Genomic DNA, 15,337 nt, shown 5'->3' with positions numbered 1-15,337 from the left:
CCGAGGTGGAATTTGAACCTATGCCACTCGGCGCATCACCTTAGTGATTCGACCATCAACACTCTGTGATTGGTATCCTCTTCAGTACGATTAAATTCTCAAGATGTTAATTTAGAAAATGCTATGTTGTCTTCTATAAATTTTGTTGTTTATTAAAATACTTGACTGGGTCACAGTCTGTGTGACCAGACAGATAGGACTGGGGAATAGATGGTCAATAAAAATTAAAGTAAAAGACAATTTTATTTCCTTGAAAATAGTGCAATTACATAGAAGGAGGCGGCGGCGGCACTGGGAGCAATGGTGGTGGGGGTGGCACACCCAGCATGGGTGCTCCCGGCGGCGGCGGCAGGCGCATCCCGTGGCTCTCCCAAATCTTAGGAGGAGGTGGAGGCATTCTTAAAGCTTCCATTTTAAATGCAAATTGCAAAAAGAATTGTTTTGTATCTTTATTCCAGTGGGTCCAGAACTTAGAATCATGTTTTTCCACTTCCCTACTGGGTACTTTGAATGCTATTGTCTCGTAGGGTTCAGCTGCAAAAAGTAGATATTGCCAACGGCGGTCTGGGGGCTCTATTTTCTGCTCATAAGCTGACATAAAACGATGTCTTGGTTGTACACCCTCAGCAATTTCTGGGAAAAGAAATTTACAGCTTTTTATGCATACCTTCAACTGAAAATCTTAGTAATAAAACTATTCTTCCATTTGAGAGGATGGTCAAAATAAAGAATAGGTAAGTAGTTCACCCAATATGGAAAAAAATTAATGTTAATAGATTTTAATGAAATTAAACCTAGATAAGAAAATGAAATAGATGGATTTATAAACATCTCCATTGATTTTCTCTTGTTGATTTAGTCAGTGTTAACTACAACATTTTTAATTTTAATCTATATTTGGGTGGTATTCTTGTTTTTAAATAATATTTTATTTGGTTAAGATATAATAAGATAAACTATTGCAATTACCTGGATAATCTACCTGGAACAGCAAGCTTTGCTGTCCATTTTCAGGATCCTTTTGTTTAGTGACTCTGTAACCAGGTCGCCCAATTTTAACAAATTTCTTTGGTTCAATCCTGGGTTTTTCTGGAGCAAGCAGCTGAGGAGCTTCCTTGGCTTCCTTGGCAGCTCTTCGGGCCAAATTAGCTTGATGCTTTTTACCTTGAGTGTGGGCTAGGTAGCTTCCTTCATTGTTATGTAAGGTTAAACATAACTTACATTCATAAGAACCTGCAAAATTAATTTAAGATGTTATAAAAATAATAAAAGTTTTCATCATAAATATAGAATGGAATAGCATAAGCAAAAAATTATAAATAAATAAATTGCTAATTGATGGCACTGTCTACCCTGCAAGGGTTATAAACATGATTATATGTAATAATAATTATAAATAAAAATATGTACAAATTACACAGATTGAGTTAGCCTCTATGTAAGTTCAAAACTTGTGTTACGAGATACTCACCCAACAAAACTATATTTTATAATAAATACTTATATAGATTAAAATCCAAGGCCCAGGCCAAACAGAGAAAGTTCGTTTCTCATCATGCCCTGATCCGGATTCGAACTCGGGACCTCAACAAGCGCACTACCGCTGTGCCACAGAGGCCGTCTTCATAAACCTATCGTTTGTATAGATGGCTAACGAAAAGTGATTTTATTCTATTTGGTATTTTTAACGAACAGTGTAAGAATGTGTATTGGCGACTTACGAAATGAGGGAATTTTAAGAAATTAAGAAATATAAAATAATACGAACCCAAATGGTTTTTCATAAAATAAGGATCTTTGTTCAAGTCGATCGTCTCCAATGCGAGTTGGCGAAGCCTCTCGCGACGATCTCTGTTGCTTTCCGACCATGATGCTACTCCACCTCCTCCGGTTTTTCCACCGGGTCTATTTTGGAAATCCATTGCTACTTTGGACTTACTATCTAAGAGTTGAATGCAATATCATTCACTTTAATGCAACGTATTTAAATCAAGGCAATACGCATAATTTTAATCAATAAAACATAAAACCAAACAAAATCCTCACGTTTTTTAAAAATACATCTATCATCAATCTAATTGATGACATTTCAATGAAGTGTCATCAAATGATTTCATTGAATTTGAAGTTTACAGGACATCGTGTTTTCTTTTTTTTTTAATGCGTGCCAAGAAAACTGTCCAAATATGTGTTTATTTATCTCTGTCACCGGACACACAATAACGCCACATACATCATTATGTTGCATCCATTGCATCATACATACATGTACAACAAAATAAAAATATGATTCATATTTTGTCTTCATTCTGCAGTTGATTGTCTTTGCCTCAAAGTCCTTTTGGACCTCAATTATTGAGCAGCATTCGTCATGGGCTATGGGACCCGAGTCGCAGATACATATCTAAGTGGAGAGGATGAATGCAAGCAGGTTGACTACGCAGATTTACAAGGAGAGTGTGGAGAGAAAGGTCGAAGTGGGAAGGCCTAGACGAACGTATCTTGATCAAATTAAGGACGTCCTGGTAAAGGGTCAGGTCAAAAGTACCCGAAACTGCCGAGCTTGCATGAAGAGAGTTATGAATGTCGATGAAGCGAAGGAAACCCCCCTTAGGTGTTTGCCGTGTGGTTCCCGGCACCAATAGAAAAAAGAATAGGACCACTCCAACTCTTTCCCATGGATTTCGTAAAAGGCGAATAAGGGATAGGCTTATAAATTTTGACTTCTTTTAGGCGATGGGCTAGCCACCTGTCACTATTTAAGTAAATCTCAATTCTATCTTAAAGCCAAATAGCTGAGCGTGGCCTATCGGTCTTTTCAAGACAGTTGGTTCTGTCTATGTTATACGTATGTATAGTTGTATAAATCTTTTCATGGCAACCGTAGGTTTTGCTGTCGTCTTATCGTCTAGGTTATACATTCAAAAATCTCTTCTTTTCAGTAATTTATTACGTTTATTGATATGCCTTCACAGCCTTTTTATTCTTTGTGTAATTATTATGCATTAATTGCTATACACTGGACGAGTTCTTAAACGATAGAAATATTGTACCTAAAATTATTTTTTATTATTATTATTATTTATCATTTCATCAATTAAAAACATGTTATAACTTATATTCATTTCAAATTACTTATTAATATTCTCTCCAAATATACTACGTCATTTTTTTATTGTTATATTCAACTTAATAGCCGACATAAAACTGCCCGCCGTTCCATATTATTTTAAAATTGCGATGCCCAACAGGGTTCATATTGTACCTATTTATAAGCAGAAACTGTAATTCAACCGATGTACGTCATGATATGCAATACTATAAAGATTTTGAATTTGAATGCACAATTAAATAACCAAAAAAAAAACAAACGACGACAAAAGTTGACAACTGATGTACCCATTGGATACAATGAAATAATATTCTATGGAGGTGCCCTAATTGTTTAACTTGACTCAGAAATAAAAACTGATATATCTGTCTCTTTCTCACAACAGTGGTTTAACGGGAGAAAAAACGTTTACACTCTTTTATCAGCACCCTCTTCATTGGCTTCGATGTGTTTGTGCTGGAGCACCGCCATCTTAAGTAGCCCGCTTAGCTTACTCGTGGAAGTTATCACCGTGAGGATTTTACGTTTTTCCGAGGAAATCCCGTGTTTTTCTGCTGTTTACCAAGTTGTCCTTATATTAATCGTTAATAAACAACAAATGAAGTGTTCAATAGCATATTGTGGCTTATGCCAAAGCAAAAATAGGCCGAATTTAACCTTTCACCGGTAAGTGGTTAATATTTGGTTAAATTATGGTCTATCATACAGTGTATTTAATGAAATGTGTTTAAAAACCTTATTACTTTTAATCTTCTTTGTTGTGAGCTTTAAAAAATTGTAATATTCTCAATATTTCATTCACATCGAAAACATAAACACGTGTGCTAGTGTTGAACATCATCGAACATAGAATCTTATCGATAAACTAGCTGTGCCCGCGACTTCGTCCGCCAACTAGCTATGCCGACGATCAGGTTATATTGGCGTCATCAGCGGAAGAATTACAGGAGATGGTAAACTGTATGCGTGAAGCTTTAAAAGAGAAAGGAATGAAAGTTAACGTAAGTAAAACTAAAACACTGGTTTTTGAAATGGAGAAAGAAATGACAGCATGTAATATTTTGATTGGAGGAGAAAAAGTTGAGCAAGTGAAAGAGTTTGTATATCTAGGATCAAAGTTTACATCAGATGGCAAGTGTGATAGTGATATTGAAAGGAGAGTGAACGCGGGGAACATGGTGAATGGAGCTTTGCATGCCTTTATGAGCAGTCAGAAACTATCCAAAAAGGCTCGACTGGCCACAGCCAGTATAGGGGCGTGTTGGTCCCGACATTAATGTATGGGAGTGAAAGTTGGGTATGGCAAAAGAAGCACGAAAACAGAACAAATGCAGTGGAAAAGAGAGCGTTAAGGAGTATGATGGGTGTGAAATTGAGTGACCGGATAAGGAACATCGTGATAAGGAAATGTTGTGATGTGAAAGAAGATGTAGTTACAGGAATAGAAAAGGGTATGTTGAGATGGTTCGGTCAAGTGGAGAGGATGAATGAAAGCGGGATGACTAAGCAGATATACAAGGAGAGTGTGGAGGGAAAGGTCGGAGTGGGAAGACCTAGACGAACGTATCTTGATCAAATTAAGGACGTCCTGGTAAAGGGTCAGGTCAAAAGTACCCGAAACCGCCGAACTTGCATGAAGAGAGTTATGAATGTGGATGAAGCGAAAGAAGTACGCAGAGATCGTGGCAAGTGGAAAGAGGTAGTCTCTGCCTACCCCTCCGGAAAAGAGGCGTGATTTTATTTATGTATGTAATTATATTTGATTTCCAAACACTTTATCAGAATGACATAGGTAATAGATACAATATTGTTGGACCTTAGATTATAGCCAAGATAGTAAGGATTCCCGATGTAATTTTTTTTTTTTTTAATAAATTTAATTCGGAAATAAACATCTTAACTCACTCGTCCATCGATAAAATATTATCGACTAAATGAACATCTCTAGTCCGCCATGTTTATATCCGGGTTTGTTTATTTAGGTATGCAGGAAAAGTACATGCATAGGGCACTTCCATAGGATTGTTCTTCTGAGATTGGATAAGAATAATTCTTGCCAAACAATGAAAATGGGTTACAAGAACGAGATGCACAATGAATTGATTTTTTCTCCTTTGGACAAGAGAAAGAGAAATCTCTAAAGTTTAATTTCTTTGCTTCGATCTAACCTATAACATTGACATTGACAGCGTAGTTCTCAATTTAGCTTGTGATTGACAGATTCTTTGTCACATCTTGTCAAACACGGAGAAGTCTTTTCTATTGTCAAAGTAGCGCTAAGGTATTTATTCTTCAACAAAAATCCATTTTTATTATAATAATCCTTATTAAGTAACAATATTCTGTTATTTTCGGCCAATTATTATCTTTTAGTGCATTCTGTGATTTAATTATTTTATTAATTCTGTGAAGTTTACGTTATAAAACTTTGCTAATCTGAAGTTTTGTTCTACAGCTAAAAAAGGCTCAAGATGTTGATGCCAAAACAGAATCGTGTCGCTATTTATGAGTACCTCTTCAAAGAGGGAGTCATGGTAGCAAAGAAAGACTACCACGCACCCAAGCACCCTGATCTTGAGAAGATACCTAACTTACAAGTTATCAAAGCAATGCAATCCCTAAAATCAAGAGGTTATGTCAAGGAACAGTTTGCATGGAGGCATTTCTACTGGTAAATATTGTAAAATATTCTTACGTGTGTTTGTGTAATTAATATATTAAATATAAAACGCAAGTCAAGCCTAAAAATGTATGTAAGAAACAACAAACAATCATAGTTTTACTTTACCTATATAATGTGAGTAGGCATAGATTAAATATTTGCTTTTGCTTCATTTCCGTCAACTATTCAAATTTCAACTGCATTTAACTATCTGCGGGACTTGTGATCAATTATCGAATTAAGTAAATAATTAATAAAAAAGAAATTATTAAAGTTAAAATTGGTTCTGTTTACTTTTTAGGTACCTAACAAATGAGGGTATTGAGTACCTCCGAATCTTCCTCCACTTGCCTCCTGAGATTGTACCCGCAACTCTGAAGCGTTCTGTGAGGACAGAGACAGTCAGACGTGGTGCAGTTGGCAGACCAGACGCGCCTGCGCGCTCAGCCGAAGACCGCTCTGCGTACCGCCGTGCACCCACGGCTCCTGGCGGCGCGCCTCACGACAAAAAAGCAGATGTTGGTCCTGGCTCTGCTGGTGTTGAATTTGTAAGTATTGTCCTCTTTTAATTTAACCACAGTTTTACTTCAATCAATGCTTTGTCTTCAATATTGATAGCTTTGATGATAAAAGTAATGCATTTAAATAGGCTTCTTTGTTTGTCATTTGGTGTTTGTGATACATGAAAAAAATATTGTCTTTCAATTAAAATATACTGACAATTTTTTTTATTTGCTTATGTTCATTCAGACAGAAAGATGCATGGTTATGATAAATTGTATAGTATGTACTGTACAGTTATTTGAGTCTCAATTCCATCTTTAATTGTGGCTTTTCAGTCTTTGTGAGACTGTCGCCGCTGTTTACCCCATCAGCGATAAAGAGGTGTTTATCGTTCATGAACCACACCAACTAAACTTGGACAAAAATGTATATAACTTCATTTAGCTGGTCTTTTATACAGTTTGCCAATGAACTTTTACAGGGAATGAAGTCTTAGGGAACAGCCATGTATAAATATATTTTCTGTTGAGTGCTTTAACATATTTTTTTTTGTTACAGAGAGGAGGTTTTGGACGAGGTAACAGACCTGACCAAGCATAAATAAACTTTAAATAAGTAACTAAACTGTTTTATATTTATTTACCTATACCTCTGGCTTGTAGGATTTTTTTAATGTGTAATATACTTTATATTTGCATACAACTTACTAGTCTTTGTCACAAGAAGTAGTATATTGCAATTAATTATAATGTACAAAAATCACTGTGTTTGGGATATTGCACTTGGGATGATGTTGTTGTTATCAAGATGTGTTGTAAATCACTTAAAGGCAACAGTTATTATCTGCCCTTGACAATGGACTTCTGAGAGCTGCCCTGGAATTGATTTAGAGGGGTACAGTTTTAACAGGGAAAAGACTTCATTCAATATAAGTACTATCTACAGTACATAGAGCGTTTTGGTAAAGTTTGTGTATTCGAAAGACGCGATCTAATTTAGGAAAACTGGGACAATAGGAAAACTGGGTGTAATCACAAATCAGAAGAAGGGTAAGGAATTATAAAAAAATTAACAAACAAAATAATTTATTAAAAACTTTCTACAATTTGATACATTGTCAAGATGTTCTTCAGATAAAAGAATTTAATATAGACATTAAACAAATTCTTTTGATTAGCCGCAGTAGACTCGCGGAGGATCAGGCTTGGGGAACTCTCCCACTTGATCCATGTAGTACTGATAGGCCCGGAATGGTTTCAGCTCCCACGGCGCCTGGTCTTCAATGTGCGTGAGGTTCACGCCCAAATCTTCTAGCGTCGGCAGTTTCGTGGTGACCACATCTGTTGTAGATTCCTGAAAATGTAAAATAATACATTTAATTGCATGAAACATTAACAAACACTAGACATCCTGATTAAGATTAATATTACTATAAAAGAGCTGTAACGCGAAAATATGCGTGAAATAGGATTTTTAACTGACTTACTTTACAGTAATAGTTGCACAGACCTAATATTTTGGTCAACGTCCAAATATCTATATTTCTGTTTCGCTATTTTTGCGTGAAAAAGGAACATTGTTGAGAATATTATGGATATGCCACCGGAAAATAACAATAAACGTTATATGTTACTTTAATAGTAATTTAATATTAATACTTTGGAGATAGAGATGTGAAAGTTAATGTATTTCAAACAGAGTTAATTTTTAAGTATCCATAACCCTCAAACCACCATTCGAGACGGTCAAAATAAACAACTTTTCCTATGACACCAATGCTGAAATCTTATTCTTTTCTGACGTTTTCATACAAATTGCCGGTTCGGGTAGATACTTTTGAATGACAATTTCCGATTTCTAAACATTGGCAGTGTTAAAGCACGTGATTCTTTCAACCAATCAACGTAAGCCGCTTCCTTATGTTTTGACGGCAAGACAGTAAATAAATCAATTTACTAAAATAAATATGTTAAATAATACATTTCAATTGTCGTTTATTATTTTTCGAGAGTTGATTGATGAACTACCTAGAAAATTGATCAACATACGAGTCTTGTTATTTTCCGGTGATATATACACATCTCCACTTCCTTATACTTTCACATTTATAACAGTAGGATTATTCCGGGTATAAGTAGTTTGAAGCTGTCTGATGTGTACTAAATATAATACCTTTTCCAGTCCTTCCCAATGTAAGCCTCCGAAAGGATAGGCTGGCGAAAGCATGTTGACCATTGCCACCTTTAGTGGGAAGAATATCGGGTCATACTTCATGTCATAGCGCTTGTAGCCCCAGTTCTCGTCCTTGCGCATGAGCTTGAAAAACCAATCCACTAAATCAGCTAGAAGGTACCTCTTTGGCCTGAAAAAAAGAGTTTGCTCTTATTTTTACTTCTTTCTGTATATACCTTCGACATTGATCATCTTAATTATGGATGTTCTGGCGAAAGGTCAGGTCAAGAGTGCCTAAAACCGCCAAGCTTTACATGAAGCAACTCCCATTTGATCTCCACAAACATTGCAGGTAAACCTAACCCACATTGGATCAATCATGGTTACACATTACGTTGCCTGAATGTGCAGATTTCCTGTTATATGGAAGATACACATAACAGATAAGAAACACTCAAATTATAAGAATATAGTACACTAAGGTATAGCTTAATAGGAGTGTACTCTGGAACTGGACTGGAAAAAATTATACTTTTGAAAAAATATATATCGATGGTGGAAATGTCAAAGGGCTTAAAGGACAAATCACCGTTTTTCAGGAGAGCCGAAAAACTTTTTTTACAGATTTATAGGCATAACTTTTTTGTTTCTTAATCAATCTGTTTGATGTAAAAGACCATTTATATTAACTTTTTGAGCTGAGCCGTTTCAAATTGTTTAATTTACTCCATCTATCGTATTTTAAGAGATAGATGTCCTTTAAGTTTTGTGGTTTGGTGACATTGTCCTTTAAATCATAATTAGAAAAGCAATTAACAAATGTTTGAGGCTTAAAAGACGGCAATATTGTTTCTATAGCTCTTAAAAGATAAATACATTCTTAACATTAGCAAAAAAACATCCCTTAGGCTGTAAATAAGCTTCAATATTTTTATTATTTTCATTAATAGTATGGTATTAATAGTATTATTCTTGGTATGGTCCCGTTGTTGCATAATTTGCTTAGGTCATTGTATTTTGGCAAATTGTATGCTAAGGTATTGATTAATAGAGTCAGGAATGAAACTGATGACAAAATATGGGATGCTCAAGCGGGATTTCGAAAGGGAATGGGATGTACTGATCAGGTCTTTTCTTTGCGGTGCATAGCCAAAAAGTTTTTGGCCAAGAGTCAAAAAGTCTATTGCACATTCGTGGATTTGGAAAAGGCCTATGACAGAGTTGAGAGGAATGAATTGTGGTCAGCACTTTCTATGCATGGGGTGAGCAGTCTTTTAATACGAGCACTGAAATCCTTATATGAGGATTCGAGTGCTTGTGTCAGGATAAACGGAGCGCACGCTGAGTGGTTTAAGATTAAGAAAGGCGTTAGGCAAGGATGTATTGCGTCACCGTGGCTGTTCAACCTATTTATGGATAGTTGTTTGACAGAATTGAAAGAGTCTGAAAGTGGATTAAGGATGAATGAGTTACTCGTCAAATGTCTGCTCTATGCCGACGATCAGGTTATACTGGCGTCATCAGCGGAGGAGTTACAGGAGATGGTAAAGTGTATGCATGAAGCTTTAAAAGAGAAAGGAATGAAAGTGAACGTAAGTAAAACTAAAACACTGGTTTTTGAAATGGAGAAAGAAATGACAGCATGTAATATTTTGATTGGAGGAGAAAAAGTTGAGCAAGTGAAAGAGTTTGTATATCTAGGATCAAAGTTTACATCAGATGGCAAGTGTGATAGTGATATTGAAAGGAGAGTGAACGCGGGGAACATGGTGAATGGAGCTTTTCATGCCTTTACGAGCAGTCAGAAACTATCCAAAAAGGCTCGACTGGCTGTGCACAGGGGCGTGTTGGTCCCGACATTAATGTATGGGAGTGAAAGTTGGGTATGGCAAAAGAAGCACGAAAGCAGAATAAATGCAGTGGAAATGAGAGCGTTAAGGAGTATGTTGGGTGTGAAATTGAGTGACCGGATAAGGAACAGCGTGATAAGGGAATGTTGTGATGTGAAAGAAGATGTAGTTACAGGAATAGAAAAGGGTATGTTGAGATGGTTCGGTCATGTGGAGAGGATGAATGAAAACAGGTTGACTAAGCAGATATACATGGAGGGTGTGGAGGGAAAGGTCGGAGTGGAAAGACCTAGACGAACGTATCTTGATCAAATTAAGGACGTCCTGGTAAAGGGTCAGGTCAAAAGTACCCGAAACCGCCGAGCTTGCATGAAGAGAGTTATGAATGTGGATGAAGCGAAGGAAATATGCAGAGATCGTGGCAAGTGGAAAGAGGTAGTCTCTGCCTACCCCTCCGGGAAAGAGGCGTGATTTTATGTATGTATGTATGCATTATATTTTGCCCGAGAAATTGTTTGCTGCTTTATATAAAGCGGCAACAAATTGATGTTTTCATAAGGCTCACTCTGAGCTAAAATATTGTTGGTAGCCTTCGGTAGCTTTTTTCCTCTTCGTTTAGTCTTCAAAGTTGGGACCTTGAAAATTTCTACTACCGTTGTTTTAGCGTCATCTTTCATAGAATATTTAATGTCAATGCTGTTCAAATTATTTTTTTTCATAGTAACCACTCTCATTTTTCCAAAATCTTTGATAGGATCACCTAATAATGCTTTGACAGACAGTTCATTCCAATCCAATATGTCTGAATACTCTAGAGTTTCTACTTTACAAGGAAAAGGCTTTTTGCGTGCTGCTTCAATATAGGTTGGCCATTGTGATGGACTCCATACAATTAGTCTCTTCACTCCCCTCTCGATGACTGCGTGCATGGAGTCCACAGGCATACAAGAGTTTAATTGTTATTATAAGATTTTTTATTGTTAAAAAATCCGTGGGTCGTAAGTTTAATGTAAATTAAAATGTGTCCTTTAAGTAAATAATTAATAATTAAAATATGGTTATTTGTGTTTTAAATATAATCACAACTTACGTGATGTCCTTTAAGCATTGAACACATTAAAATCGAAACGTTATGTTCAATTTGTTTGTTATGTCGACCTTTAATGCAAAAAATGAAAAAAACGCAAATTTTACTTGTCTAATATCTCTCTCATTTTTTGACTTAGAGAAAAGTTAATAATACCAATCGACAGCGCTTAAACTGTACTATAAAACCGCATCAAAAAGTGATTTTAGCCAATTTGTCCTTTAAGCCCTTTGACATTTCCACCATCGATATTTTAAACTTTAGTACTTCTTTATAAAAGGAAAGAAACGAAAGGAAGATGATACATCTCACCAAAAATAATGTGTTTCTTACCCAACAGCTTGGTAGATCTGACATCTTGTATCTGGGTCACGCATTGCATTTACAATTCCCTGGGCCACATCAGACACAAAAACTGGTTGTTTTACAGTCTCCAAGCCATTTTTGTATAATGGTAGAAATTGGCCATTGATTCGCAAAATCTGGCCGAAAACTCTAAAAGAACAAAAAGGTATTTATTACAATTTGACAAGTGGGATCCAGCCAGTCCTGAAATTATAATGACAATACAATCAGAGTATGTCATAATGCCAAGACATTCATGCTTTCCATGAATCTGTCAACTAAATGTTATTAAAGTAGGTGCTGCACTTTTAACGCTTCATTCTTCTTCTTCCTCTTGAAATTAGTCCTGGTTTCATCTTTTCATCCTTACCTCTTTGAAGATGATTGAGTTTCATTGGAAATTGGAACCATAATTTCTATGCTACTAGTTTTCAATATAGTTCACTAAAACTACTTAAGGTAGCACTTGGTAGACCCCAGAGCAGAACACTAACAAGTAATTTTACCTGAGGAATCTATCTTCAGAACCATATATGTCAGAAGCCCGAAGAACTGTGGCAGTAGGAAACTCTTCTTTCACAGCACATTCTCCAAGGTACTTGCTGATTTTGTACATGGATGGTTTCTTCAGCAGAAGTGGCTTAGGGTTTGCTGATGCATTCAAGTAGGAGACATGAATTAATCTTTCTACTCCCATTTCCCGGCAAATTCTGAAGATAATAAAATTGTATTCATCAATACAAATAATTCTTTTTCGTAATGACTACGCCTGCAAATCCTGGTCACTAACAGCAAAACTGGCACACTAATTAAAGACTAACCAATGAGCCATGGAACATGTAAAGCTTGGAATATACATATCTGCTTTGCTTAAGTGGGCGTGGGCCAGCCATTTGTGCAGACGTGGAGACGTTCGATCAAGCTAGGTGGAAAGAGAAAGAAAGAAGAAAGAGGAAGAAAGATTGGAGACGTATGAATGCCCAGCAGTAGGCAAATAAATGCTAAAGAAGAAGAGATAATTTTTTTGAAAACTAGAACTCTGGTCAGAGAAACATAATGGTCTAGCTATTGTAATAAATGTATGAAAATAACCCTTTATCAAATGTTATATGTATATATCAAATGTATAAAATCAAAGTTCTGGAAAACCTGATGCAGCACCTATCAAGATTTGTTAAACTTCATGAATCAAGTTGTGGGCATCAGCTAGTTTTTAGGGTTCCGTACGTCTGAATACAAAAACGGAACCCTTATAGGATCACTTGTGTGTCTGTCCGTCCGTCGCTTACAGTCAATTATCTCTGAATCTATTAGACCGATTAAGTTGAAATTTGGTACACATATCAATTCCTGTGACCCAAACACAGAGGTGTGACGTGAGCAGATGAAATCTGTATATGGGGGGTCATTTTAGGGGAAAATAAAAAAAAAATTCTGAAAATTGCATCGTGTGGCATATCAAATGAAAGGTCTTATTGAGAAGATCTTAAATGTATTTTTTGTAATTTTAAAATAAATAGTTTCCAAGTTATTCATGAAAATAGACGAAAATTGACCATTCCCACCCCTTATCTCCGAAACTACAGAACCAAAAATTTTGAAAAAAATACAGTAATTAGTTTTCTCCTTATAGATTATAGGAAAACCTATAAGAAGTCCATGATATTAAAATAACATGGTAAATCACTCAATATTGTGCATATAGGTAACATCGTACGGAACCCTCTTCACGCGAGTTCAACTCGCACTTGTCCCCTTTTATATAAAGGTTGGTGGCTGCATTGGTGAGGTGCCCGGTGGAAATGTGTGATGCTCATAAAGGCACAGGTTTAAATCCCACCTCGGCCATGTACCAATGAATATTTTAGAAGTTTTGTACATAAGTTTGAATACTAACCAATGCTCTTACTGTGAGGGAAAACCTACATGTTCAGGAAACTCGATGTGTTACCATGATTGATCCAATCTGGGTTAGGTTTATCTGTAAAGGTCAGATGTGCTGTGTGGTTCCCGGCACCATTAGAAAAAAGAATAGGACCACTCCATCTCTTTCCCACGGATTTCGTAAAAGGCGACTAAGTGACGTGCTTATAAACTTGGGATTCTTCTTTTAAGCAATGGGCTAGCAACCTGTCACTATTTAAATCTCAATTCTATAACTAAGCCAAACAGCTGAGTGTGGGTTATCAGTCTTTTCAAGACTGGTGGCTCTATTTAACCCTGCTAGGGATATAGACGTGATCATATGTATGTATGTAAAGGTGTGGTTCCCGGCACAAATAAAAAAAGGAATAGGACCACTCCATCTTGTCCCCATGGATATCGTAAAGGGCGACTAAGGGATAGGCTTAAGAACTTTGGATTCTTCTTTTAGGCAATGGGCTAGTAACCTGGCACTATTTGAATCTCAATTCCATCATAAAGCCAAACAGCTGAACATGGCCTATCAGTCTTTTCAAGACTGTTGATGAGGATTCAATCAATACTTTAGTACCGGTTGGAGGACTTAGGACTAGAACTTCAGAAAAGACTTTAGGAGCTGGTTCTATTGCATAGCACATGCTTCACCCTTTTTATCACTTGATAAACTTGCTGTTTCTTTTTTATATTACAAAGTGAAACAGGAAAACAATAGTTTTTCATGTGACAAAAACAGCTTCATGAGTGCCAAGTTATGTGGGCAGGACACTTACAATTACAAAGCAGCAAAAACAAAAATACCTTGCGATCCTCCGGGGCCCTTCTACATGCACATCCATGTACTTGAAGTTTTTAGTTTCATAATCCCTTCCAATTAGATTGATGACAACATTAGAGTAGCGGACAGCTTTTGCAATAGACTCCTCATCTCGCAAATCAAAAGGTGTAAAGAGTACTTGTCCCAAATCTCCGCAAACTTTGAGCCTCTGGGCATCATAGAAATCACATCTGTATGGCAGAATCATCTGTAAGTAAGAACTGTCAATTATAATATGGATAAATAATAATTTATTTATATATTTAACACTGGATTAATTTAATAACACAGGGGACATTCAATACCATACCTGAGTGCCGATCTTGCCCAGTTTATTGCAGACATAACGACCGACAAATCCAGTGCAGCCAAACACAGTAGCTACGATTCCATTGAAGCTGCTACGTCCACCGGTACCGCGTTTGTACGCCGCCAAGTTGGGTTTTCCATCAGAGCTGTATTGAGCAGACTTGATATAGACAATACCCATAGACCCATGTTTGGCTGTAAATCAACAATTATGTAGTAGTTTTATTATATAGTAGCTAATATGTCTTTAAGAAATCTATCGAATTATGTAATTGTTGATGGTAAGTGTACTTCTATTTTGTGGTTTTTCTATATACTTTATGAACGTTTGAATAAACTTACGTATTATTTTCGAGGCGTAGTGGCCAGTTAAAGCCGCTGTAGCCATTTTTCGGTAAATATCAATAGAAATTAAATCGATTTAATTATTTTGAAAGCCAAAATATTAATCTGGCTGTTGGGTTGACACTTAAACTTGGTTAGTTTGGCTGACTGACACTAATGACAATGACAGAAAATTTTTTTGTTTTCTTCTGGAGAACAAAAAAAATAATATAAA

General features: G+C 36.3%; 3 protein-coding genes across 3 annotated transcripts; 1 reads left to right on the top strand and 2 right to left on the bottom strand.

Annotated features, from left to right (window-relative positions):
• Positions 1–224: 224 nt before the first annotated feature.
• Positions 225–2,068, bottom strand: LOC106131167 (splicing factor 3A subunit 2). Its single transcript, XM_013330168.2, has 3 exons — positions 1,769–2,068; positions 970–1,233; positions 225–633 (listed from the first exon to the last, which is right to left on the bottom strand). Exons 1-3 carry the CDS (start codon positions 1,920–1,922, stop codon positions 266–268), a joined length of 786 nt encoding a protein of 261 aa, XP_013185622.1. The 5' UTR covers positions 1,923–2,068; the 3' UTR covers positions 225–265.
• Positions 2,069–5,276: 3,208 nt separating this feature from the next.
• On the top strand, positions 5,277–6,902 carry LOC106131147 (small ribosomal subunit protein eS10). The gene is made up of 4 exons (XM_013330144.2): positions 5,277–5,393; positions 5,568–5,783; positions 6,076–6,322; positions 6,837–6,902. The coding sequence occupies exons 2-4, from the start codon at positions 5,584–5,586 to the stop codon at positions 6,876–6,878; spliced, it is 489 nt and encodes a 162-aa protein (XP_013185598.1). The 5' UTR covers positions 5,277–5,393; positions 5,568–5,583; the 3' UTR covers positions 6,879–6,902.
• Positions 6,903–7,346: 444 nt separating this feature from the next.
• LOC106131339 (NADH dehydrogenase [ubiquinone] 1 alpha subcomplex subunit 9, mitochondrial) lies at positions 7,347–15,279 on the bottom strand. The gene is made up of 7 exons (XM_013330420.2): positions 15,121–15,279; positions 14,780–14,973; positions 14,454–14,677; positions 12,239–12,442; positions 11,721–11,882; positions 8,451–8,640; positions 7,347–7,631 (listed from the first exon to the last, which is right to left on the bottom strand). Exons 1-7 carry the CDS (start codon positions 15,164–15,166, stop codon positions 7,452–7,454), a joined length of 1,200 nt encoding a protein of 399 aa, XP_013185874.1. The 5' UTR covers positions 15,167–15,279; the 3' UTR covers positions 7,347–7,451.
• Positions 15,280–15,337: the final 58 nt, after the last annotated feature.

Source organism: Amyelois transitella, chromosome 6 (assembly GCF_032362555.1).
Source record: "Amyelois transitella isolate CPQ chromosome 6, ilAmyTran1.1, whole genome shotgun sequence".
NCBI classification, from domain to species: Eukaryota; Metazoa; Arthropoda; class Insecta; order Lepidoptera; family Pyralidae; genus Amyelois; species Amyelois transitella.
The sequence above is the reverse complement of the archived record's forward strand: the minus strand, read 5'-3'. Positions and strand labels throughout refer to the sequence as shown.

Bases quoted from the DNA above. Each gene is read 5' to 3' on its own strand.
- LOC106131167 (XM_013330168.2), bottom strand. From the start codon at position 1,922: ATGGATTTCCAAAATAGACCCGGTGGAAAAACCGGAGGAGGTGGAGTA. The intron at 1,234-1,768 runs GTTCGTATTATT...TTAATTTTGCAG, and splicing joins TTTTATGAAAAACCATTTGG to GTTCTTATGAATGTAAGTTA. The intron at 634-969 runs GTAATTGCAATA...TTCTTTTCCCAG, and splicing joins GTTCCAGGTAGATTATCCAG to AAATTGCTGAGGGTGTACAA.
- LOC106131147 (XM_013330144.2), top strand. From the start codon at position 5,584: ATGTTGATGCCAAAACAGAATCGTGTCGCTATTTATGAGTACCTCTTC. The intron at 5,784-6,075 runs GTAAATATTGTA...TTTACTTTTTAG, and splicing joins GCATGGAGGCATTTCTACTG to GTACCTAACAAATGAGGGTA. The intron at 6,323-6,836 runs GTAAGTATTGTC...TTTTTGTTACAG, and splicing joins GCTCTGCTGGTGTTGAATTT to AGAGGAGGTTTTGGACGAGG.
- LOC106131339 (XM_013330420.2), bottom strand. From the start codon at position 15,166: ATGGCTACAGCGGCTTTAACTGGCCACTACGCCTCGAAAATAATAC. The intron at 12,443-14,453 runs GTATTTTTGTTT...TATTATCTTCAG, and splicing joins GGGCCCCGGAGGATCGCAAG to AATTTGCCGGGAAATGGGAG. The intron at 7,632-8,450 runs GTATTATATTTA...TTACATTTTCAG, and splicing joins ATTGGGAAGGACTGGAAAAG to GAATCTACAACAGATGTGGT.